Genomic DNA, 17,537 nt, shown 5'->3' on the forward strand with positions numbered 1-17,537 from the left:
GGTGAGGGTGCAGAGAGAGGGTTTATTATTATTGCTGCATCTATTAACAGGTCTACATCTTCCCATCCCTTATTTCTCTTTGGCTCCCTAAGGCATCGTGGTTACCATAGCAGCCAGATGCTGATGATACCTCCAGGGGCAGCCAGGTAAAGCTGAGCCAGTTCCCAGGTCCTCGCCTCTGCATGCCCTTGGCAGGCCAGTGTGAGATGGTCTGAAGCTCAGCTTCATTTCAGGCCCCCCACTCTGCCTAGGGTCACTTAGATCCACAAACCTTGCCTCTGCAGCCTCAGTTTGGGGCCCTGAAACACCCCTTCAGAGACTCCATCCTTCTCAACCTCTGTCTCTTGGCGCCCTGCCTGGTTGCCGTGGAAACAGGTTCCACTGCGGACAAAGGAGGGAGCTGGGTCCTGCTTGCTCCCGGTCCTGCCGATGAGGATTTTTAGACCGTGGAGACTGCGCTGCCCTGCCCTGCACCTGCCCTCACTTCCCGTGTTCTCACTCAAGTGGAGCTTGCCCTCCCTCACCACTGACGAGACCATGTGTAAAAGTGTGACCACAGGTGAATGGAAGAAAATCTTCTATGAGAAGATGGAGGAGGCAAAGCCAGCTGACAGCTGGGACCTCATCATCGATCCCAACCTCAAGCACAACGTGCTGGCCCCTGGCTGGAAGCAGTACCTGGAATTGCATGCCTCGGGCAGGTGAGTAGCCCAGGAAGTAGGGGCCCTGCAGGCAGCTCCTGGGACACCTTCCAAGAAGAGACAGAAAGAGGGAGAACCCAGGTGCTAAGGGTCCACCTCACTGTTGGGCCACTTAGACTGGAAGAAAGCATAGCTAACTGGGTGTTGGGACACCTGAGTTTGATTCCACTGAGCACCTGGTAACTTTCCCTCTCTGAGTCATCATTTCCCCTTCTGAAAAAGAGGTGGAATATATTTATTAGTTCTAAACGCTATTTTACATATTTATATTTTAATAACCTCTTAAAATGATTGAAAGCCAAGAGAAGCAGGGGCATGTGGGTCAAGAGGTCTGTGTTCTGGTCCTGGGACAGTTCAGTTTCAATCTGTTTAACTCGGCTTGACTTAATATGAAATATTGAACACGTGAGGTGTGTGGAAACTAGCTCTACTCTTTAGGGTCTTTGAGCAATTCAGTTTCCTTCTTGGACCTCACTTTCCCCACTTGCGGAAGGAATGGGTAGCATAGGTCCTTGCCTCGTGGTTCTTGGACCAGCAGCAGCAGCATCACCTGGAACTTGTTAAAGATGCAGAATCTCGGGCCTCATTCTAGACCTACTGAATCAGAATCTGCATTTCAACAAGGTCCCTAGGTGTTTTGCATGTACAATAATGTCTGAGATGGCTCTCCAGCACTCCTGTCCATGGGTGGGTTATGTAAAGACTTACCTCTAGGACAGGAGACGTGGAGGCTGAGTGGTGCAGCCTGTGGGCTAGAAGCAAGGCCTTTCTTCCTCCCCTGATTCAGTTCATTCAGTTCAATTCAAGGAACATCTATTGGGCACCTGTTATGTGCTGGATACTGGCTCTGCCTCTAACTCACTATGCGTACAGCTTTCCTACTCTCTGTGTCTCAGAGTAAAACAAAGCATTAGTTACGTGATTTCTAAGTCCCTCCAGTTCTGACATTTTCCATTCCCTGTTTTGTAGTCTAGTTTGGGAGAGGGAAAACAGTCCCCAAAGGATGTGAGTAAAAGGGAAGAGATGAGAACGGACATGTGGAACCCTTTAACCAGCTGATGGGAGGGATGCAAAGGACTGGACACTTGCTGACAGGGCCCAGGAGTTTCTCAAACACCTGGAAGCCTTGTGGGCTGAGGGGGGTGGGGAGTGTGTATCCTCCCGACCTGGCCGATGACCTGAGAACCCAAGCTGGCCCCAGTTAGCTCACTCTGGGCCTACACTGCCTCCACCTCCAGGCCTCCAGATATGTTCATCCTGACACTGGCCCAGAGGCTGAGAAGTGATGATGGTGTCATTTTCTCCGGATTTGGGTCTAGCCTGTTCACAGTCAGTGTTGACAGGCAACTGTGGGGATGGAGGTTGCATTTTCTATGCAGTGCGTGCCATCTGTTATCAGACTCAAAGGATATTTGAGCGGGAAGGACTCTTTTAGTGTAATGTGCACATGTTACAGATGAGGAAAGCTACCCAGAGCCAAATGCCCAAAGGCAAGGCCTGAGGGCGCTGAAAGGGAGGGCACTGAGCCTTCTGCAGGGCACAAGAGGAGGGCCCAGTGATTACAGAGCGCTGCTGGATGCCAGGTGCACCCTGAGGCGCCTGCTCTGGTCCTAACAGAGCACACAAGGGGGCAGCCACCTGGGGAAAGCTAACGAACCCAGAGGGCCATAAACACACCACCTCTGCCTCCAGGCTCTGCCCACTGCGCCTGACCTCCTTCCCAGATCTGTTTCCACCACCTCCACTCCGTCCTCTCCTCCCCTTCATAGGTTCCACTGCTCCTGGTGCTGGCACACCTGGCAGTCGCCCCACGTGGTCATCCTCTTCCACATGTACCTGGACCGCGCCCAGCGGGCGGGCTCGGTGCGCATGCGCGTCTTCAAGCAGCTGTGCTACGAGTGCGGCACGGCGCGGCTGGACGAGTCGAGCATGCTGGAGGAGAACATCGAGTGCCTGGTGGACAACCTCATCACCAGCCTGCGCGAGCAGTGCTACGGCGAGCGCGGCGGCCAGTACCGCATCCACGTGGCCAGCCGCCAAGACAACCGGCGGCACCGCGGCGAGTTCTGCGAGGCCTGCCAGGAGGGCATCGTGCACTGGAAGCCCAGCGAGAAGCTGCTGGAGGAGGAGGCGACTACCTACACTTTCTCCCGGGCGCCTAGCCCCACCAAGCCGCAGGCAGAGGAGGGTTCTGGCTGCAACTTCTTCTCCATCCCCTGGTGCTTGTTTTGGGCCACGGTCCTGCTGCTGATCATCTACCTGCAGTTCTCCTTCGGCAGCTCCGTCTAAGGTTCCCTTGCTGGGCCCAGGGGACGCTAGGGGCCCAAGGCCTGAGGAGCCAGCCAGCTGGTGGGAGGGCGTGAAGAGAGACCCGGGTTGGAAGTGAGGTTAACTTCTAGCGCTGGAGCTGCCACGGACTCAGTGGGTACCCTGGACAAATCACCCAGCTTTCTCATCTATAAAATTGAGGGTTTGGGCTAGATCACTGGCTTTTCAAAGTGAGACCCAGGGCCCCAATGTTCTGCATAGGTGCCTCAGGGACTTTTGGCTTTGGAAGGTAGACTGAGTGAGTGGGTTTCCCATCCTGGTCACACCGCCCATCCCCAACTCCTACCTACACCTCTTGCTTTCATCAGAGCAGCTCCAAGTTACATGGAGCTTTATTTAAGATTTTTGTATGAAAAAAGGTCCAGTGCTTCTAAAAAGTTTGAAAATTACAGGACTAGGTGATCTCAAACGGCCTTTCCACAGAGATGAGCTCATCCTTGGTTTCGTGTATCCCTCAGCCCTGGCCCTTATTATCGCACACATCCGGAGCTGCAGCCTTAAATCAGCCTCTGTCTAGTGTAGAAGTCTCTCTACAGCTCTCTCTCCACGCACACCGCAGAGGTTCCTCTTGAAGAGAGAGAGGTGGGGGCACGAGGCTGCCCCTTTGTTCCTGGGTACGCAAGGTCCCTTGCTTCTGTTTTCCACACTCCCAGTTTTCAGCTTCCCTCCACTCAGGGTGGATTCTGGGGCCTGTCTGGCACGGAGATAGTGATTAGGGTGGAGTCCCATAGAGCTAGGCTTCCACCCACTGCATATGAACCATCAGAGAATTTAGGAGAGATTTAGAAGGTAGAGTGTTAGAAGCAACGCACAAAATCCCTAGGAAATAAATATAGTGCCTCTCCATTATCATGAAGAGTCTTCAGAGTTCAGGATCCAGAATTTAGGGACCAGGTCCAACTGATTCTCAATGGTTCTGATGGTCAGAATACAGGAACAGGAACCTGGCTTGCTGGTTTATTTGTTGAAACCCTTGTTGAGAGGCTTTCCTATATTGGCCAGGCGTGGGCCCTCTCACCCATGATCATCTGCCCCCCTAGAACCACAGGAATGGGGGTCCATTAGTAAGAGAGGGAGCATTAAAGATGTGAAGTGTTTTGTCCGTAGAGAAGTGCGTAGATATGTGGGAGAATCCTAATCTCTTTCCAATGGGATGTAATATGGTTTGGAGAGGGAGGAAAGAAGACTTTCTGATGTAGGGGTACAGAGTGATGTATGGGGGGGGGGCAGAAAGCAAGAAGTGGGACGCCACCCTGCATTTCTGAGGGTCCTCATTCACCTCACCTTTGTTAATACCTTGACTCCTCCTCCTTCCCCCACGGCTCCCCTTCCTAATGGAAAGTCACCCCCACCTGTAGTGGTGGAGGGAGGAGGGCCACTTCTATAAAGACAGGGTACTTCAATAAAGATGAGATGTCTTCAAGCAGGCTTAGTAGTGGTTAATGTGTGTTTGGGATGCAGCAGTGTTCCTGATCTGCAACGGCCTGTTCCCTCTCTCCTGTTTCTGGGGTCCCCACATAAAGCTTGAGCTAGCTCTAGCTTCAGGGTCTGGGCCAATCATGAACATAGTTAGGAGGGAGGCAGGCAGCCCTTGGTCAGTCATCCCGGGGACTCAGTGAAGGTCACTCTTACCCTTGCTCTGATTCTGGTAACTGGCTGGTGCCTTCCTTTACTTCGTGTACACAGTATCTATTCCTTTATCTGGCAGACACATCCTTAGTGTCTTCTGTCTGGCGAGGCCTGATTTGGGTGCTGGGATCCAGTGGGCACGAAGGGGCAGGCCCTGTCTCCCAGACGTCTCTGCTTACTGCAGATATTCTCAGCCTTGGCTGTACTTTAGAAATCCTGGGTCGCTTTTAAAGAAATGTCCGTGCGCAGCCACCAGCTCAGACCAACAGAATCAGAACTTTTAGGTGTGGGGCCTGAGCGTTTGAATTAGAATAAGACCCCCAGGTGACCTACCTGAGCTGCCTGGTGTAATGCCTCCTCACTGAGAAATAGGCTTCCTTCTGCACCCAGGCTTATCATAATGAGCCCTGAGATTCTCCTTGATGACCTGCCTTGGATTCGCTGGGACTTGGACACAGCTTCCCCACTCTCTCCCCACTCACTGCCCTGGGGACTTGACCCTCCCTCAAACCTCCCAGCTCCTTCCTGTCCACCTGCTACAATGGCTTTCTCCTGCTCTGAGAGTCTCCATCTCTGAGCTCTGGCACCCTTGTCAGCTGTTTATCAACTTTGTTGTGATTACCTGTCTATAGCTCTGCTCCCTGCTAAAGCACGATCACGGTATGGAAGTGACTTACCCCAGGTCCCACTGCCAGGTAGTGGCAGAGAAAGGAGTCCAACCCTCACCTAGTTTTAGTCCGGAACTCTTTCCTAAAGCATTAGGCCTCCTCCTGCTCTGTAGGAAGTTGTCTACAATCTAAGAACGCCTCCTCTGTCTCCCTTATTGTCCCTTATACTTGCTAGGCTTGCTCACAGTGTAGCCCTTGTCTTAGCAAAGAATTCCCTGGGACAGTTCTTTCTTTGCACACGTGGCCACATGCCACTTGATGAACTTGTTAGATGTACGCTTGGTATCATACATAAACTCCTCAGGGACATTCCAGGGCCCCAGCCCTCCGCCACTGGTGCTTCTATGCATTAATTTTGATGTTCAAGCCAGGAGGAGACCTGCAGGCACTGAATTGGGGTTCCAGAGGTGGTAATCCTTAGTGTATGGTCAGCAAGAAGTGCCTTGATCACTCCCTTCAAACTCAGGAGAACAGGGGACCAGCCCCATGGGAGAACCCTTCCTGGGGCTCAGGAATCCTGCGAACCCAGATCACCGACTGAGGACAATTGCCGATATAAAAAGTCCATAGGCCATCAGAGCTGTGAGACAGTTAGAGATGTCTTGATTAAGTGCCCTTATTTCATGGAGAAGAAACTGAAGCCCAAAGAAGGTACAAAAGTTGACCAGCACTGTAGAGCATAGAGGAAGGCAAGATCATGAAATCTGGGGTTAAGAAATACCTGAGTCCTAGTTCTGCTACTTACTAGCTGTACGGCCTTAGGCAAATTAGTTAAGCTCCTTGAGCCCCAATTTTCCTCCTTGTCAAAAGGGGAATAATAGATCTGCCATGGAAGGCTATTGTAAGCAATAAATAATACATTATCTATGACATTCCAGATACAAAGCCCATATTCTTTCTCTTCTTTCTGATGAGACTGAACACTCATGTCTTCTTCTCCTTTCCCTCTCAATTGGCAGCCTCATCTTTGAGTCCTGAAAGGCTCTTTTCTCTTTGTGATTTCAGTGCTGTTGGTAAATACTTTAGGGAAAAAATGGGAGGTAAGCATTAACTTCCCAGCCCAAGGGTTAGAGCTGGTTTATTTTAATATATGTAGTGTCATTTCTTCTCTTCTCCTCATATATCTTTCAAAGCAAGACTTCATTTTTTCCAGCAGCATGGTAGCTATTCTTCATTATTCAAAGACAACTATTTAAAAAATCTCCCCAAACAGAAAACATCAGTGATTTCTGGGCTCCATTCCCATTGGCTGTAATACCCCAAAAGGAATTTAGTTCTTTTCCAAGTCCCGTTCTGGTTCTCTGTAGGACTCCCAGCTAAGAAATTTCCTTTGGGACCATTTTTGGCATTGCGTGGGTATTGCCACATGAATCAGGGAAATGAAATCCGCCTGTTGTATGGCTATTTTGTGACAGGCAGGTGGGGTGTTGGTTGTAGTGTAGAAAGCTCATTGGCCTGAGAGCCAGAAACCTGGGTTTCAGCTCTGGCTTAGCCATTATCTAGGCATCTAGACTGCTGACCTTGGATGACCTAGTCTTCTCCCTCCGCTGGATCTCAGTTTCCTCATTTTTAAAGCAAAGAGGTAAGGTGATCTGAAGGGTCCCTGCTAGCTCTGACGTGGCTCAAAAACTGCTGCTTAGCCTTATTTTGTCCTCTGGCATTCGGGATGGTGCCTTGACCCTGTCCTCTCTAACAGGCCATTTAGTTGTTGCACCAAGATTTCAGTCTGCCTAGGTCAGCTTGGGGTTGGACCTTCGTATCTGAATATTCATAACATTTTCCTTTCCTTTCCTTTCTGGAAGCAAATAGCTATGCATCTTACTGTGACTCAATCTCTCTCTACCTGTATTCACATTTTAAAATATTTTTATTTTTATACATCTTTATTGGAGTATAATTGCTTTACAATGTTGTGTTAGTTTCTGCTGGACAACGAAGTGAATCAGCTGTATTTATACATATATCCCCATATTCCCTCCTTCTTGAGCCTCCCTCCCACCCTCCGCATCCCACCCCTCTAGGTCATCACCAAGCACCAAGCTGATCTCCCTGTGTTATGCAACAGCTTCCCACTAGCTATCTATTTTACATTTGGCAGTGTATATATGTCAATGCTACTCTCTCACTACATCCCAGCACCCCTCCCACCCTGCATCCTCAAGTCCGTTCTCTATGTCTTCGTCTTTGTTCTTTCCCTGCCACTAGGTTCATGAGTACCATTTTTCTAGATTATATATATATGCATTAGCAGACACTATTTGTTTTTCTCTTTATGACTTATTTCACTCTGTATGACAGACTCTAGGTCCATCTACCTCACTACAAATAACTCAATTTTTTGCCTTTTTATGGCTGAGTAATATTCCATTGTATATATGTGCCACATCTTCTTTATCCATTCCAGACACTATAAAACTCTTAGAGGAAAACATAGGCAGAACACTGTATGACATAAATCACAGTAAGATCCTTTTTGACCCATCTCCTAGAGTAATGGAAATAAAAACAAAAATAAACAAATGGGACCTAATTAAACTTAAAAGCTTTTGCACAGCAAAAGCTTGTGTTTCATAAACAAGATGAAAAGACAACCTTAAGAATGGGAGAGAACATTTGCAAATGAAATAACAAACAAAGGATTAACCTCCAAACTACACAAACAACTCATGCAGCTCAATATCAAAAAAACAAACAACCCAATCCAAAAATGGGTGGAAGACTTAAATAGTCATTTCTCCAAAGAAGGTATTCACATTTTGCAAGGCAGTTACCTTGAGTGGTGTCACCTTAATCAAGGACTAGGTTGGTAGTGTTGGAATTTCAGACTGTGTCTTATCCCCTGACTTCTAAAATAAGCCCAATAATTCTTCACTCCCATCTTAATAGGCTTATAGTATTATTTTGAGGACATAATATTTCCTGTTTTCAAGATTTTTTCACTCAACAAATGTTTACTGAGTACATATTATGTGCCAGGCATTGTTCTAGGCACGGGGGATATAGTGGAGAGCAAAGTGACTAAATTACTGACCTTATGGATAGTAGAGAAACTAGATGGCAAACAATATGAGTAAGCAGTGTGGTCTACTAGATAGTGTTAAGTACTAAGGAGAAGAATAAAGTAGGCAAAGGGGATAGGAAGGGCCGGGGATGGAGTTACAAGTTTAGATTAGGTAGCTAGGGAAGGTTTTACTAAGAAGGTGACATTTGAAAAAAGATGAAGGAATTGAGTAAGGGGGGAGCGCATGTGCAAAGGCCCTGAGGTAGGAGCAGCCTGGAATGTTGAACTGTGAGGAGGCCAATGTGGCTGGAATGCAGTTCAGGCTTAGTAGTCATTACTAAGTGGGGGGATCAGAGCATATATGCCATAGGCCATTATCAGGACATTGGTTTTTAATTTAAATGAGACAAGGAGCCATCGAGGGTTTGAGCAGTGGGGTGATGTAATCCAACTTACTGTCACTATGTTGAGAATGACCATAGAGGGACAAGAATGAAAGAGGAAAGATTAGCTAGGAGGCTCCTACAACAATCCAGCAAAGAGCGGATAGTGACCTGTTCCAGGGTGGGGACCTGTACCAGGGTGGTAGCAACTGGGATTGAATTTGGCTCTTTTTTTTTTTTTAATTTTATTTATTATTTTTTTGGGGGTACACCAAGTTCAATCATCTGTTTTTATACACATATCCCCGTATTCCCTCCCTCCCTCGACTCCCCCCCCCCACCCTCCCCGTCCCAGTCCTCTAAGGCATCATCCATCCTCGAGTTGAACTCCCTTTGTTATACAGCAGCTTCCCACTGGCTATCTACTTTACAGTTGGTAGTATATATATGTCTATGGCTCTATTTTAAAGTCGAGCTGAGGGGATTTGTTGGTGACTCAGATGTGTCATCAGATGTGTGAGAGAACCAGGAATCAAAGATACCCCAAGATTTTTGGTCAGGTCAGCTGGAAGAGTGGAGCTACTGCTTTCTGAGATGGGGAAGGCTGTGTGAGGGACAGATGTGGGGGCCATATCAGGAGCTTGGTTGTGGACATGTGAAGTTTGAGATGCTTTTTAGATATCCTGTTAGACACTGAATACGAGAAATACCAAGGCAGTTGAATAGTCATACCTGTGGTTCAGAGGAGATGCAAGTGAAGTCATTAGCATTTCAATGACGTTAAATCATGCGATTAGACGAGATTACTCAGGGAGTGAGGGTAGAGAGTACAGGAAGGAGGCCCGAGGACTGAGCCCTGGGGCTCTCCATGTGTAGAGCTGGGAAAGAAGGAGAAACTCACAGGAGACTGTGGAAACTGAGCACATGCTCCACTTGAGCTTTCAGAACCATTAGGCAGCAGAGCTGGGGCTGGAGCCCAACTCTTCAGGGTCAGGGCTCAGATCTCTTTCCACGCATTCAACTCACGGCACCGACTTACTCCTTGAATGGGAATCCTGCCCATTCCCCCTGCAGGGGGTGTGTTGTTTCATCAGATCTGAGCAGAACGTGGGTTTGTGTTTTTCTCTCTCTCTCTCTCTTGTTTTTTTGGTACATTTCAAGTATTTCATCATGTTGAAATGCACTGAAATAAAAAGATTTAGTGGGAAGGCTAGACTACTACCATGGATTGGGCATTGGACATGCAAACTCAGACCAAAGGGAGTTGCTGGAGTTGTTTAAAGTGTTGCAGAAAAAAACTGATCCCACGAGAAACCAAGCACAACACTCGGAGAGTTGGAGAACTCAGGTTTATTGAGCCGGCGGACCCAGATGAGCTAACGCTCCAAAATTCTGGGGCCCCTTTTCAGGGGAGTCTTCTCCTTATATAGGTTAAAACATACAGCTATAATTGGTACAAACTGATTGGCTACAAATTACTATAGGTCACGGGCAGTTACAGAGCACCGAGTTGCCATGGGTTACACACATAGCAGGGGGTCCTAACAGGAACTTGTAGGAGCCGGACATTCCATTCCTATCAGGACTAAGGTCACAACTGGCATTCTCATACTGGTTGCAGGTTGAAGTTAACGGTCACTTAACAAGTCTATGTGCAAAGGGTCTCAAACAAAGGCTTGGGGGTGGGTGCCTGAGAGCGAGACATTCTTCCCTTATCTGATCACTCTTAGTCATTCATTTTACTGTTTAACTGAGAGTGGCGAGCAGGCCTTTGCAAGATAGAGGAGAGTAAGCAATTACAAGTATGGAAGTTTCAATTTCCTCATCAAAAGGAAGGATTCTATTGTCTGGGATCCTGTTGGCAGGTCTGGGCCACATGTGAGGATTTAGTGGGCATGGATTAAATAAGCCGAATGGTCCTGGGAGATGGGCAAGATAGAACAATGTCACAGGATAAACATCTCCAGGGGAAATGAGAGTCCTCACTTTCAAAATAGTTAAGCATCATCTGAGACCTCGGCCTGGACCACATCTACACTGCACCCTTTGGTGCTATTGAAAGATTGGCATACTGGGATATTTTGATAACTTATAGGAGCAATAGCACACTGTATTTAATCAGAACTGACCTGAGAAGCCTAAGAAGTGCTTTCGTATCGATAATTTGATCTTCCCATAATGTCTCTTTCTCTCTTCATGGTACAGGGATCCTAATCCGATACAGAGAAATGTTGATAAATGAAAACACAACTCACCAGAACCATGAGTACGTGAAAAACATACCAGCCAAACAGGATGCTTTGACTCAATACAGATGTTTACTGGAACAAATGTGCAGTTATAGCTACACATGTTGTACAGCAACATCTTTTCTGCTTCTGATGAAACTGGGCGTGACCATTATTGCTAAAACAACACTCATGGTACTGATTCATAGCTTTAGATATACTAGCTATATTCTGGGAGGTGGATTTCTGTTGCATAGAAGAGAGACCTTTCTAAGAGACAGCACATTTTGAAGTTGCAATTGGCTATATTTGGAGGTAGTGAATTTTCCATCTTTAGATATGTTCAGGAACAAGGTCATAGAGTTAGACAGTATGGTCCTAACAGACACTCCAACCCTCTGCTTCTATGAAATTCTGGTTTCTTGGATGCTAGCAGCAGTGCAGGGGCTGGTATATCTAGTAAATTCTTGTAAATCAAGGGTGAGCTGAAGCCCAGCAGCACATCTAGATCCCTTAGAATAAGGATGAAATTGCATTGGGGGAATAAACAGGATAAACTGGGTCCAGGCAGAGTTGTCTAATTTGTATGCTAATTCTGAGGCTGCTTCAAGTCCCAGAGTTGTCTGATTTTAAGGAGAAATGTTCTAGATGTTAGCTCTGATCCTGGAGTCAGAGCACTGGTCTGCTGGACACGTCACTTTTGTGAGAGAAGCTAGTGTAATCTCAGGAAAGCCTGAGTGGACCTGTCCTCTTGCTGTCTTTCTACCTGGAAGGCCTCCCTCTGTCTTACCTGTGGAAATGCCCACCCTCTTCAAGGCTCAGCTCCAACACCATCTCCTCTGGGATGCCTTCCTGAAGTCCCCTTCTCCAATGTCTCCATACCAGAATGGCCTTTCTTTCGCCTCTGTGCTGTTCTGACACCTAGCACTTGGTGGGCTTCATTCTGTTTATGGTAGGCACTTGTGTATGTCTCAGTTCTTCCTGTAGGAGCTCCTGGAAGCTATGAATCATGTTCCCCTCATCTCGGTGGTCTGCATAGCAGTCAGCACAGCCTAGCACATGCAGACACCCAGGCAGTGCTATGAAATGGGGAGACACGGTATTTGGAATGCCTTACAGTAGTTCCCAAACTCTGCACTGCAGTCTTCCTCGGTGTCTGAAATAGAGCTCCAGTTTGCTTGACACACGTCTGGTGGGATTGAGTATGATTTCCATCTCCCGTTTACAGAATAAATAGCAGGGCACAAAACGGTAGAATGGCTTGCTCAAAGAATCAAAAGCAGGCTGTGGATTGCTGCCCCCGAGTGGTCAGCCTAAGGCTTAGTGTCCATAAGTCCTCATTGCTCAGTATCTTCTTCTTTTGGCAAGAGACCCTGAATGATTTCAGCAACTGCCGTGCAGGTCAAGAACTGAAATCTCCCATGAAGACCAACTTTGATACAACAGATGTCAGGGACTTGGGGCTTCTGATCCCTTGAAGGGCTTAAATCTCAGAGCTCTGGAGGGGAGGAGGTCCCTGCAAGCTTCCTGAGAGGGGATAGCTCTTGGAGAGGTGAGGCATTCTGCTTGAGAAGCACTTATGACCCTGCAGGGCTGGGGTCTTCAGGGTGAGGAACAAGGGAATGGCAGCTTGGGATCAGCTGTGGACACAGGGAGGGAGAGTGCAGGGGCCTGAGTCTAGCCTCCCAGGGCCTGTCTCCTGCAGCTCAGGTTCCCAGGAAGAAAAGGAGGCGGAGCCTAGAGCAGAGGCTCTGCAGAGGAGTGAGGAAAGGCCCCTTGGCTAGCGCTTTGCCTGGGCTATGTTGTCGCTGGGAACCAGGGTGTGGGGCACAGGGGTGGGTGTTGCAGTAGCAGCTGTGTTTGGTCTGCATCAAAGCTCTATTGAACCTAAGGCAAACTTTGCCTTTTGGTTATTTTAACTTTAACTCATTTCATCAAGGAGAAATGGCTTCATTGGCTCCTAGACTGTCAGAGCTGGGAGGGTTCTTTGTGATGAGAGGAAGGGACTTGCATAGAATCACAGGGAGCTGGGGGCAGAGCTGGTTCTAGAACTTGGTATCTGACTTCCCAATTCACCATTCCCAGTCTCCCTGTGCCCTGCTTCTCTCCCATCCCTGCTTCTCTCCCATCCCTGCTTCTCTCAGGCACTCTCAACGTTTGGTAGCCAGCTCATGGTCACAAGTACATCACTATGGGACACGCCATAGACTAGGAGCCTTGTCTCTTTTACCTTTTTACGGGGAGGGGGTGGGGATTGGGGTTGGGAAATACATGGTAGTAAAGAAGCATAGAGCATTCGGGGGCAGGCAAAGGAGATGCTTGAGGTTGAGGGGAAGGGTGCACACCGATCAGCCCTAAGGCCCAGCCAGGATTTGTAAGAGAACGTAATGTGCCCGGTAGACACACTGGCCTTCTGCTCAGTCACATGTATTGAGCACTTAGTTTATGCCTGCCCTGTGCTAAGTGCTATGTATATATTAACTAAATTTGACCCCCATCAGACTTTTATGAGGTAGGTAAGGTATGCCATTTCTATAACATGGAATGAGGAAACAGGCTCAAAGAGGTGAAGTCACCGGCTCAGCATTGCAAAGCTCGTAAGTGGTACAACCTAGATTCTGACCACCCTGCCATTCTGCTTCTTTAAAGAGAGTGAGGAGGGGGCTCCTTTATTGGCCGGTAATAGATGGGCTGAATGAGGCGCACGTAGGGCGCGGGGCGTCTTGCATCAGGTAATCATCAGAGCATGATTGACCATAGACAGGTGAGGAGGAGGGTGTGGAGCTGCAGTCAATTCCTCATCCCAGTGACCCTCTGGATCCAGTCCTTGTTGTGGAAGATGTAGGAATACACTCCGTAGCGGTCCTTCTTTCCGCAGTCCACACCCCAGGACACCGTGCCCACCAGGTGCCACTGGCCTCTCTCTCCATCCAGGGTCACCATTGGCCCTCCAGAATCACCCGCACAGGCATCCTTCCCACCTAGAGGAAGAAGTGAGGCAGGTGAAAGTGTCTGCTTCCCTAGCCCCACATCCGGAGGAGCCTCCGTCTCCCCGCAACTGACTTGTAGCTCAGAGAACTGAGCACCAGGGGGCGCAGCAGACCATTGGACCCAGACCTGGGCTCTGAGCCGCTGCAGGTCAGGCCCCCTCAGACCTCAGTGACTTTAGAACGCGCAGGCTCGGGACTCTCCATTTCACAGGGGAAAAGCTGGGCCGGGAGGAGGGAATTAAGGAAATTCCTTGCTCGGCACACTTGTCTCTGATGCAGCTTCTGCAGGGGAATCCTTCCTCTCACGGCCATCCTCCCCCTCCCCTGCCTCTGTTGCTCAACCTGCCGGCTCGAGGTCTGCAGTCCTTCCACGGCTGGGCTTGGTGCCCCTCCCGGGCTGGTGGTGCCCTGTTGTATGCCGGCCTCTTGACTTACCTTCTGTCTCCCCAGCACAGATCATGTCTCTGGTCACTGTCTTCCTCAGCGGGGCATAGGCCTCCTGGCAGATGCGGTGATCAACGATTGGGATTTCGATCTGGAACACAAGGCCGTTGTTGGTCCCCACTCCTGGCTGAGGAGTCCTGCTATTCGGACGCCCCTGGAACTGACTCCTCTCCATTCACTTCCTGCACGAGCCTGGGTCTGCCTTAGACCTGACCTCAGAAACTGCCCTATGGTGTAGGTAAAGGAACACTGAATGCAGAATCGGGAGATCCATGTCGTGGTTCAGTCTTGATCATGAACTTGCCGTGTGACCTTGTGCGTGTTATTCGCCCTTTCTGGGCCTCAGTTTTCTTATCTGTAAAATGGAGTTGATAGTACTTGCCTAGCACGCGCATTATGTCAGATATGGTAGTGTATGCAAAACATACGGGCCATCTTCTTTTCCCCACCCTTACATTACTGCTTGTGGGACCTGGGGCATGTAGCCTTCACCACTGTTTTTTCAGATCTTTGAAGCTCTGTTTCCTCATCTGAAATATGGGAGTCACAATATTTGACACACTAGTCACATAGAGTTGTTGTGCAAAGAGGAGCTGAACGAGCTGATGGTCTGTAAACTACAAAGACTGCATACATAGTAGTGGTGTAGGGGTTAGCGAGGCTCACCTTGCAGCAAACATTCACTTACATTCTCCCCCACCACAGTGTGAGCTTCCAGACATTTGGTCTGTATGTTGTCCATTTCTATTTTACCTAGCTTGGAACATGGTCAGTACTCAGGAAATGCTATTTTGAATTTACGTGATAACACTGATATATAAAGGTAAGGTATCGTGATTATTATTGACCTTGATTCAGTGTGGGTATAAAAATTGGAGTGGATGTCTAGAAGAAAAAGAGGAAACATATGAGTCCCATTCAGCCAAACCGAGAACTAAATGGGTCACATCCCCCAAAAGCACAACTCCTGTCGGCCCTTGCTGGGAGGGGACAAGAGGCATTCAGATCCCTTTGGGGCCATGGCCTTCCCAGAGAAGGGGGGAGAGGAAGTCAGCCAGGGTGGTTGTGAGCACCCGTCCACAGCAAACTGCCAAGTGCCTCTATCCATTGCTCATACATCATTTAAGTGTCACTTCCTCTGGGAAGCCCTTCTGCTCCCCTAAAACAAGGTCAGAGCCCCTATTGTACATTCCAGAGCATCCCGCACCTCTTCCCCCTTCTATGGATCACATTGATAACTACTTTCTGTCTATCCCACCTGACGGTAAGCCCAGGGAGGCCAGGGCCCAGATCTGTCCTCTTACCTCCAGCACACCTAGAAGCTAATACAATGTCGGTACACGGGAGGCACCGAATAAACACTCTAGAATTAATGATTGAAGGGGTAAATGGTTGTTGCAAATCCAAAATTTTAAAGTACATTAACATTATGTATGTTGAAGGGTTTAGAGACTACCTGTGGCAGGCGTAGAACCTGGTAATGTCTGAGCCAGGCAGCTCTTGGAGGACATCTAGTGTTGCCCCTGACTTTGCAGCTTGAGATACTGCACTGCGGTCTAGAGAGGCAAGATGATTTGTTTAAGATCACCCAGCACGTTACTAGGAGCCAGGACTTGGACCATGACTCCTTACTCCTGGTTCAGTGTGCTTTTCTGAAATGACAAGAATGTGAACTTCTAAATGCAACAGTCAAGTTCATTGCTGCAAGGACTGCTGCTCTCCAGGCCCATTCCTTGGCCCATTCGTGGTTACTCTATTATGTGAGTCTTCATGATATATATAGATGGCTCACCTTTTGGGGTGTCCAAGCCTGCTGTTTTCTGGGAGAATTTCTATAAATTGAGCCTTTAATAAGCTACGGAAACATTGAACAATGTTTAAAGGCTAGAGCCCTGTGACATGTAGAACAAACAGGTCAAACTAGTTGGAATTCAGTCTCATTTAACTTAGGAGTGAATCTGGGCCCCTGGAACCCCTCTCCCCCACCCCCTGTCCATGCCTCCAAACCCCTGAGGGGCACTATGGCACAGGAAGGGCCAATGAAGGGCAGAGGCATCACTCCCTGAAGGGTATAAATGAACTTCACCTCCATCAGGGTCTTTGGGAAACTTTGCAAGAACTGCTTCCCCCAGCCGCTGACGATGACCAGGGTCCCTGGAGGAGAGAAGACACAGTGAGAGCAGAGAGGCTGTCTGGGGTTTGCAGAGGGTGGCATCTTGCAGCCCCATCATCCTCTGCCTGTGGAGGAAGGGCTGAGTTTGCCCCCTCAGAGAACGGCCGCGTGGTGGGGAGGAAGAGGTCCCCTGCCACAGAGGTCTGGGCGTTTGTTTCTATGAGACGTTAGCTGGTTTATTTGTTTACTTGTCTGTTCTCTCCCACTCCCAACTAGCTTGGAACCTAGGCTCCATGAGAGTAGTAATCTCACCTGTCTTACTCAGTGCTATGTCCCCATGCCTACAGCAGTGCTGACACACAGTAGGTGCTCAGTCAATAACTGAATAAATACAAAGTCTAGCCTAGACCACAATGAGCTATGCTTCCTCCCCTTCTGAGCCTGTTTCCCCATCCATAAAATGAAGAGGCTGGACTTGGTATTCTCTAAAACCCTTCCCAGCTCTGATATTCTAGAAGTCTATGAAGTTGGCAAATCTGGAGGCAATGTGGAAATAGGTTGAGCACTGACAGAGCACTTATCTCTTCATTTGAAAGGAGGCTGGATTCTGAAAACAGCACTGGGCTAGACGTTGGAAGACCCGGATTCTAGCCTCAGATCTACTTCTTATAAGCTGAATCTTGGGTAAGTCACTTCACTTTGCTGAGTCTCAGTTTTCTCATCTGGAAAATGGGATGACAATACTACCTCACAAGGCTTTTGTAAGTAGTACATAAATTAATTAATATAAATCAAGTGGTACGTGGTAGGCGCATGGCATCTGATGAATCAAATCCATACCTGTGTCTTTCCTGTTGGCTTACTTCCCCTGAATACTTCTCAGATTCCATTCAGCCATTTTTAAAAATAATATCTTTGAACTACAGGTGGTTAGTTGTGACTTGGCACCACTGAATTTAGAACAGGATGAAACGAAAGCCAACTGCCCTGGGTCAACTCTCACTCTACGTTGGATATGTTTGACTATTATTTCATTTAAACATCACAACCAC

At 48.3% G+C, this 17,537-nt stretch overlaps 2 protein-coding genes across 4 annotated transcripts in view; one reads left to right on the top strand and one right to left on the bottom strand.

The window, feature by feature from the left end:
• The first annotated feature begins 429 nt into the window (after window positions 1-429).
• On the top strand, window positions 430-2,990 carry RTP1 (receptor transporter protein 1). The gene is made up of 2 exons (XM_057740162.1): window positions 430-701; window positions 2,471-2,990. Exons 1-2 carry the CDS (start codon window positions 430-432, stop codon window positions 2,988-2,990), a joined length of 792 nt encoding a protein of 263 aa, XP_057596145.1.
• A 7,073-nt stretch (window positions 2,991-10,063) lies between these two features.
• MASP1 (MBL associated serine protease 1) overlaps window positions 10,064-17,537 on the bottom strand; it is a 62,054-nt gene continuing 54,580 nt past the window's right edge. Inside the window, exons 14-17 of one of the 3 annotated variants that reach the window (XM_057738597.1) lie at window positions 16,459-16,526; window positions 16,165-16,227; window positions 14,364-14,463; window positions 10,064-13,919 (exon numbers count right to left, since the gene is read on the bottom strand). In XM_057738597.1, the coding sequence (XP_057594580.1) occupies window positions 13,729-13,919; window positions 14,364-14,463; window positions 16,165-16,227; window positions 16,459-16,526 (422 nt within the window). In that variant the 3' untranslated portion in view covers window positions 10,064-13,728. The remainder of the gene's footprint in view (window positions 13,920-14,363; window positions 14,464-16,164; window positions 16,228-16,458; window positions 16,527-17,537) is intronic. The other 2 variants (XM_057738598.1, XR_009054278.1) reach the window with 2 other exon arrangements.

The sequence above is a fragment of the Hippopotamus amphibius genome, chromosome 6, assembly GCF_030028045.1.
Source record: "Hippopotamus amphibius kiboko isolate mHipAmp2 chromosome 6, mHipAmp2.hap2, whole genome shotgun sequence".
NCBI classification, from domain to species: Eukaryota; Metazoa; Chordata; class Mammalia; order Artiodactyla; family Hippopotamidae; genus Hippopotamus; species Hippopotamus amphibius.

What these genes read in the sequence shown, in the direction of transcription:
- RTP1 (XM_057740162.1), top strand. Translation starts at nt 430, where the DNA reads ATGAGGATTTTTAGACCGTGGAGACTGCGCTGCCCTGCCCTGCACCTG. An exon ending in GAATTGCATGCCTCGGGCAG is followed by an intron (nt 702 to 2,470) that starts GTGAGTAGCCCA and finishes TCCCCTTCATAG; the next exon opens with GTTCCACTGCTCCTGGTGCT.